The 8,197-nt window shown below is 44.9% G+C and overlaps 1 protein-coding gene across 4 annotated transcripts in view; it reads right to left on the bottom strand.

Annotated features, from left to right (window-relative positions):
• Positions 1–8,197, bottom strand: part of CRYBG3 (crystallin beta-gamma domain containing 3) — a 131,278-nt gene that overhangs the window by 1,767 nt on the left and 121,314 nt on the right. For all 4 annotated transcript variants that reach the window (XM_036352724.1, XM_036352725.1, XM_036352727.1 and 1 more), the window contains 2 exons: positions 4,666–4,824; positions 811–970 (listed from right to left, as the gene is read on the bottom strand). In XM_036352724.1, the coding sequence (XP_036208617.1) occupies positions 811–970; positions 4,666–4,824 (319 nt within the window). The remainder of the gene's footprint in view (positions 1–810; positions 971–4,665; positions 4,825–8,197) is intronic.

The raw sequence follows: 8,197 nt of genomic DNA, 5'->3' as shown, positions 1-8,197 counted from the left end.
GGTTTGGGTCGATTAGCATGTCATTACAAAGCGGGCTGAAATGGGAACCCGAGTTTACACAGGCTGAGCTATTCTTCACCTCATCATGAGAGCTGTAACAGGTGATGCACGGGAGGTGTGCCCCGCCCCGCCCGGAGCCTGAGAACCAGGTGCTCGAGACTCTGGCTGAGTGCCAGGCACTGTTCTGTTTCTACATCAACAGTGGCTACGACTAACCCAGTGCAGCGGCAGCCCTGACCGTGCTGGCCCTGACCTTGCTGGATGAAAAAACAAGGTTAAATACTTCCCATAGGTTTCAGCTGAGGGCTTTTAAGGATTAGAGCAGTGGTTCTCAAGCTTGGCTGCACATTAGAATCACCTGGGAATCTTTTTAAAATCCTGATTTCTGGGCCTCATCCCAAAATCAGGAGTTTAAAAAGATTCCCAGGTGATTCTAATGTGCAGCCAAGGTTGAGAACCACTGGACTAGAGCAATTTACAGCAAAAAGTTAGAGATGTTTATTTCTAAGAAACCTTATATTTTATGGTTTGATATTCAAATGTGAAAATGTTCTAAAGATCCCCGCATGACAAGTGTAAGTTTTTCAGCTGCATCAATGAGCAGAGCCTCAGGCGGTGTCCTCAGGCTTCTCCTGCTTGATCCACGTGGCTAATGGTTTTGTTTGTTAAAACAGCAAATCTTAACTTTTTCCAAACATAATTTAAAATGACTTAATCTCTCTCTTATACATAGTGATTTTCGTTACCCAGGAGCGGGAAGAGGTTTAACTTAAAATGGAATCCAGAAACATGACTCACGGGGAAACCCACCTTTCACATCGAGGACAAGCTGGTCGCTGAGATAGGAGCTGATGGTGCCGTTTCTGTTCAGCCTCCACTTCTGCCTCAGTTGCCCATGTTCCGCCCACAGGGCTACTCTAGCTCCTGGCGTGTCCCGGCCGCCAATCACATCCAGGCAGGTGTCGCTGGCCTACAGGGTTAAGAAATGCATGGGTAGCACTGTGTTTGCTAAAATACCTTGAATTGGGTCCCTTTTCTTTTTTTCTTTTCAAACTTCAAGAGAAAGTTTATTTAGCAAGTTACAGAGATAGTGGAAGGGAGCCAGCTGGGCTGTTCAGGCTCAGGGAACAAGTCACAGAAGCAAAGAAGGGCCCTTGGGGCTTAGAAGAGGGAAAGGCCTGGGAGGGCTGCGTGCTCCCGAGAGGGCGAGCACACGCCGGGCCCCTCCTCCATGTGAACAAGTCACAGACCGTGAGCGACTATGTCCCCTCTGAAAAGAATACTGTGCACAGCGTAATTATAACTTCAGTAAGCTTCCAAAAAGCTTCGTTATCGCTGAGGGGAGGAAATGGTATAGAAATAAACCTGAAATGGAGGTATTTTTTCTAAAAAGATGCCTACATCTGACAACAGATGTTCAATAAATGTTTGTTGGACTGGAATTACATGTTAAGTCCCTGCTAGCTTACAAGTATTAGCTCGAAGAACTTAGTTTTCTTAATGCTCTTCATTTTGGGTGAAGCATGAGATAAAAGTAGACAAGCCACCGGCGAGATAATACAATACACTTGGAACGTTTTAAAACTTTTATTCCCCACAGCATCAGACACGGAGGGGTCTCAGAGAAACAGAAACCCGGATTTTATTTCCTAGGCTTTCCCCAGTGACAGCTTCTCTCTTCTCTAGCTACTTCATTTTGAAAATGAGAAGGCACCACCGGGTTTGGAATCCCAAAGGCAGCCAGTTCCATCTGGGCTTTATTTATTTTTATTTTTTTAAATTAAATCTTTATTGTTCAGATTATTACAGTTGTTCCTCTTTTTTCTCCCCATAGCTCCCCTCCACCTGGTTCCCACCCCACCCTCTGCCCTTACCCCCCCACCCCCACTGTCCTCATCCATAGGTGTACCATTTTTGTTTTTTGTTTTGTTTTTAAATTAAATCTTTATTGTTCAGATTATTACAGTTGTTCCTCTTTTTTCCCCCCATAGCTCCCCTCCACCCGGTTCCCACCCACCCCTCTGCCCTTACCCCCCGCCCCTCACTGTCCTCATCCATAGGTGTACGATTTTTGTTCAGTCTCTTCCCCCACCCCCCACATGCCTCCCCCCTAGACGCCCCCCCTCGAAAGAGTAGTCAGTCCACTCCCTTTCTATGCCCCGATTCTATTATATTCACCAGTTTATTCTGTTCATCAATTTATTTACTTGATTTTTAGATTCACTTGTTGATAGATGTGTATTTGTTGTTCATAACTTGTATCTTTACCTTTTTCTTCTTCTTCTTCTTCCTCTTCTTAAAGGATACCTTTCAGCATTTCATATAATACCGGTTTGGTGGTGATGAACTCCTTTAGCTTTTCCTTATCTGTGAAGCTCTTTATCTGACCTTCAATTCTGAATGATAGCTTTGCTGGATAAAGTAATCTTGGTTGTAGGTTCTTGGCATTCATCACTTTGAATATTTCTTGCCATTCCCTTCTGGCCTCCAAAGTTTCTGTTGAGAAATCAGCTGACAGTCGTATGGGTACTCCCTTGTAGGTAACTGACTTTCTTTCTCTTGCTGCTTTTAAGATTCTCTCTTTGACTTTTGCTCTTGGCATTTTAATTATGATGTGTCTTGGTGTGGTCCTCTTTGAATTCCTTTTGTTTAGGGGTCTATGTGCTTCCTGGACTTGTAAGTCTATTTCTTTCACCAGGTAGGGGAAGTTTTCTGTCATGATTTCTTCAAATAGGTTTTCAATATCTTGCTCTCTCTCTTCTTCTGGCACCCCCATAATTCGGATGTTGGTACGCTTGAAGCTGTCCCAGAGGCTCCTTACGCTATCTTCATATTTTTGGATTCTTTTTTCTTTTTTCTTTTCCGGTTGGGTGTTTTCTGCTTCTTCGTATTTCAAATCTTTGACTTGATTCTTGCGATCTTCTAGTCTGCTGTTGGAACTCTGCATAATATCCTTTATTTCAGTCAGTGTATGCTTAATTTCTAGTTGGTCCTTTTTCACAACCTCGAGGATCTCACTAGATTTCTGGAGGGTCTCACTAAATTTATTGGCGGTTTCACTAGACTTATTGAAGGTCTTACTAAATTTATTGGCGGTTTCTAGACAATTCTTGAAAAATCTTATAAGTGTGGTTTTGAACTCTATATCCAGTAGTTTGCTTTCCTCCATTTCTGTCATTTGTGACTTGTTTCTTTGTCTCTGCATTTTTTATGCTACCCTGTGTTGATAGAGTGGCTTTGTGTGCTAGGTGTCCTATAGGGCCCAGTGGCTCAGCCTCCCCAATTACCTGAGGTGGACACTCTTGGTGCACCCCTTTGTGGGCTTTGTGCACAGTCTTGTTGTAGTTAAGCCTTGAGTGTTGTAGGTATCACTGGGAGGAATTGACCTCCAGGTCAACTGGCTGTGAGAATCAGCTGTGTCTGCAGTAGGAGAACTTCTGTGCTGGAGACACCCTTCTGGGGCAAGACTTGCTTCATTGGGGCTTTGATGCTCACTGAGTCTGCCCCCTGAGTGTGTCCCTTATGGATCTTAAGAGTTGTAATCTGGATGATCCCACTCTGACCACTGGTACACTGGCTCTTGGATCTCTGAGAAGGTGCTAATTTAGCCTCTGCCTGAGGCTACCCAGCAGGAGCTGTGGAGAGATCTGCAGATTCCTCTTCTTTTTTTGGGGTTTGGAGGTGCTCAGATGAGGCCCAGCTGTGAAGCAATGCAAGCTGCTGTGGGGCTTTGGGCCTTCTTTTGAAAGTTCTAGGTCTCTCTGACCCAGCTGCAGTTTGCTAGGTAATTTTCAGATTGCAAAGGGCCAGGCCTTTTATATGCAAAAGCCTCTGGGCACAGCTTGGGTGGGGCGGGGTCAAAGGGGATCAACAGGGCGGATCAAGCAGCTATGGCTGATCCTCAGCCCTGCCCTAAGAGGCCCCGGGTCTCAGTGTCCCAGTAATCGCTGCAAGCACCTCTGAGAGAAAGCTGCCCTCGAGTTCCGCCCGATGCCAGACAGTCCAGTTTCTCCCCGTATGAGTTTGGGTCCCCAGAGACTCGCCCTGAACTGGAGTTCAGAGCAGTCGGGAGCTTGAGACTCCCTCCCGATTGAAAAAGACAGCCGTGTCCTCAGTTGCCAGCCCTTTCCACGTGCGCCTCCGTACCTCTGCACTTTACTTCCGAACCTCGTCTGCGTCTCAGTGCTTTTCTCTTTCCTTCTAGTTGTAGAATTTCCACTCAGCCAGCCTTCCTGTGGTTCTGGGTGATGTCCGTTTTGTCTTTTAGTTGTATTTTTGAAATGGTTGTGTGAGGCAGCAATTTCCGGTGTTTACCTGTGCCGCCATCTTGGTTTCTCCTCCATCTGGACTTTAAAGGAGCACCTCACCTGAGAAGCACACTGCCCAACCTGAACCCAGTGACTGTCACCATTGGTTCTAAAGAACCATTTAGATCACAGTGTGTGATCTTAGATTTTACTTTAAAATAGAAACTCAATTTTCTAGATCAAACACTTCTCTAAGTCCGGTCACTTTCATGTATCAACACCAGTATTTATATAATCAGGGACAAACTGTTTCTAGGAAGTTCTGTTATTTTTTCACGCTTTTAGATTTGACAAGATTCTGGTTTCCAAAAGAACAAGCCCAAACCCATCAGCGGGGCCTGGTTTGAGCGCTGGTTACCTTGGATTTGAAGAGTCCTCGGCAGTAGTGCCAGACCTGGGTGTTCTTCCCGCTGTAGGGGGCGGTGCACACAGAGTTCGCCCGGGCGTCAGCGGCATTTCCAATGGCTGTCAGGTACTCCTTCTGGGCCCGGTTCTTGATCCTGATGTACACTGCAGGCTGCGACAGGGAGAAACAGGCATTTAGGAAAAACCTGTTGAATGTGGAGATCAGTCCTTCCCAAGGGGAGGCTTGGAGGGGGGAAGGGAGAGGTGATGGGATTCAGCGTGGTCCTGTCAGTTTCACTCAGTCCCTTTAGCAAATATATATAAATTAATATTTCCTATTAGCAAATCCTTACACCACTGAGCACAAAGCTCCAACTTACAATCTCTATTATATTTTTCTGAAAAATGTCCTTTAGAAGAGTAAAGGTAATACTTTCATTCTCTAGAATTCTGTGTGGCACGGGGGTGGAATTAGGGACTTGACAAGCTTCATTCAATAGCTGCTACGCTCTAACTGTCTGGGGAGGCAGGGGAGTAGGAATAGGCCAGGTGCTCCCTACGAGGACCTCGCAGCAGCTTCGTGCAACCATCAGACACGCTGTCCTGAGCTGTGATTGAGTGCCAAGTGGCTGCTGTGGGAGGTCTTAAAGACCCAGGTGGCCGAGCACCCTAGGAGCTGTCGTCATCTCCTCGTTTACATTTACACTTTGTTGACCTTTACACTGTTTATTAAAAAACTGGGTAACAAAGGACTTTATCCCCTGGATATGGAATATAGACAGTTTTAAAATATTAAATCTAGGACTAGCCTCTAAAGCAGCGGTTCTCAACCTGTGGGTCGCGAACAATGAAAATACATCCTGCATATCAGATATTTACATTACGATTCATAACAGTAGCAAAATTACAGTTATGAAGTAGCAACGAAAATAATTTTATGGTTGGGAGTCACCACAACATGAAGAACTGTATTAAAGGGTTGCGGCATTAGGAAGGTTGAGAACCACTGCAAGGTAGTTCTAAAAGTAATATAAAAAACTTAATACTAAATGCTTTCTGAGCTACTCTATTATGTCAGTATTAAAAACCAGAACAACCCTTTAACCAAGTATAACTATGACCTGAATTTTATCAGAATGGTTAAAAGGAGGTGGAGAAGCATGGTCTGTCTGCACCCAAGCCCTCCCTCACCATGATGCTCTAAGCCTACGGCCTGTGCTGAACAGCACACATTACCCTTAGGCAGGGAGTGAGTGGCGGTCCCAGAGGCGCCAGTGTGCTGAGACTCAGCGAGACGGTGGAAGGACAGCACACGACTGAGGCTCCATGCAAGCTGGTCTTCAGTCCCGGAACCTAGGCCTCCGGTCTTCATGGGGTAACACAGAGCACACGCAGCACCCTGACTCTGGGTCAGGTGTTGCATCCCAGTTAGAACCTTGCTAAGTACTAACAAGTGCTCTGTTATAAGGGAGGACTGTAATAAGGGAGGACTTTTGCTGAGAAATGTAAGTGCCAGGTCGATGCAACAAAGTATCACGGCAACACCAGCAACGACTATTCTATCTCAACATTTGTGGGAAATCAGTGCAAAGCCTCTGGAATTCTGGTAAGCTGCTGCCATGTTTAGCCTTTCTAAGGAAACGAACACTTTGAACACTTAATAGACACATTTTTATCTGGTCATTGAAAGCAGGTGAAAAAGACCCCTACTTGACAATTGTTTTACATGTTTCAAATCATAAGTTCTGCGTTCGTAATGTGATAGTAACATATTTAAATTTCCATAATCCAGCCTGGTCTCCCACTGCAATTATTATTTATTTTAATCCTCACCCGAGGATATTTTTGCCACTGACTTTTAGAGAGAGTGGAAGGGAGAGGGAGAGACAGAGAGAAATACTGATGTGAGAGAGACACATCAATTGGCTGCCTCCCGCATGCCCCGACCAGGGCCAGAAGCATGCAACCGAGGTACATGCCTTTGACCGGAATCGAACCCCGGGACCCCTCAGTCCGCAGGCTGACACTCTTCCCACTGAGCCAAACCGGCTAGGGCCAATTATTAATTCTTGAGGCTTCATTATATCTTTATTACAGTTTCCTTACCTTGTACATATAAGAAATCAGGCATGACCTTCACAGAGGACAGAGTTCCAATTATGTTAGGAACAAACATCACAGGTTTAATCAATTAACTCCAGCAAGGCACTAATTACCCTTATTGCATACTTGTACTGACTCCTCTGTAATTAGACTGTAAAACACTGATGCGCATTGTAAGTGCTTCAGTGACTTCCCAATTCCCAACCTCAAAGAGAATCGCATTGTAATTATTCCTAACTTTCCAGGCAAGAATATGAATTAAAGCAGTACTAACAGCCTTACCAAAAGGACAGTAAGGCCTACAGTACTGTTTTAGAACCAGAATTCCTTGGCTGGGTTTTAAAGCTGTGGCCTAAATGGACAACAGGAAAAACAATCCGTTAAAATATTATTTTGATATTAAATGCTTAACCAGAATAGGAATCAGGTATTTCCTAAAGCACAATGCAAGAATAACAGTGTTAACTGTCAAAAAGCTTCTCTGTAGCCCTGGCCGGCTTGGCTCAGTGGATAGAGCATCGGCCTGCAGACGGAAGGGTCCTAGGTTCGATTCCAGCCAAGGGCACATGCCTGGGTTGCGGGCTCGTTCCCCAGTAGGGGGTGTGCAGGAGGCAGCCAATCAATGATTCTCTCTCATCATTGATGTTTCTATCTCTCTCTCCTTTTCCCTTCCTCTCTGAAATCAATAAAGAGAAATATATTAAAAAAAAAAAAAAAAAAAGCTTCTCTGTAAAGCGAGAGGCCATTGTTCCAGTTCTCTTTAATTCTCAGGGCCCTGAGCAATGGGCAGGGACTCCTTCCCCAGCAAGGAATCACCTTTCAGAAGCGAGGGAAATATTCTCAAGTTTCTAACAGCACAGAATTAAATATTATTGAATGGTTGGTAAAAACTACACAGAAGTCCCACTTCTGCCTTGCTTTTTCCCATGCGATTACCCATCGTCCCATGGGCCAGGAGGGAAGAATAAGCATGTGAAGGTCATGAAACCCTGTACCACATACTCTGCCAGGAGAGCCCACTGACGTCCAGGATCTCTCAGAAGAGCATCTCTGATTCTCTCCAGGGCCATGTGAATGGTACTTGCAAGATAAATGTGTTACTATAGCAATACAAGCCAGGAGTTGTGTCAAGTTCTTCATGTATCTTATTTAATCCTCACAACGTTAGTGAGAAGTAAGGACTGTGGTCACCGTCTCACCAGTGAGGAGTCCTAGCTGCTAAGAGATGAGGTGACATTCCAGCTCAAAGTCACACTGCTTACAGGTGACAGGGCTACAGTCTGAACCAATGGAACCAGAGTGGTGGGAATGAAGGTGTGTGCGTGTGCATGTGTTAGGTCAGTTTAAAAAAAAAATAAAAAAATATATTTTGTTGATTTTAGGGACGAAGAGGGAGGGAGAGAGAGATAAAAACATCAATGATGAGAGAATCATTGATTGCC

Source organism: Myotis myotis, unplaced genomic scaffold (assembly GCF_014108235.1).
Source record: "Myotis myotis isolate mMyoMyo1 unplaced genomic scaffold, mMyoMyo1.p scaffold_m19_p_2, whole genome shotgun sequence".
Classification (NCBI taxonomy): domain Eukaryota; kingdom Metazoa; phylum Chordata; class Mammalia; order Chiroptera; family Vespertilionidae; genus Myotis; species Myotis myotis.
The sequence above is the reverse complement of the archived record's forward strand: the minus strand, read 5'-3'. Positions and strand labels throughout refer to the sequence as shown.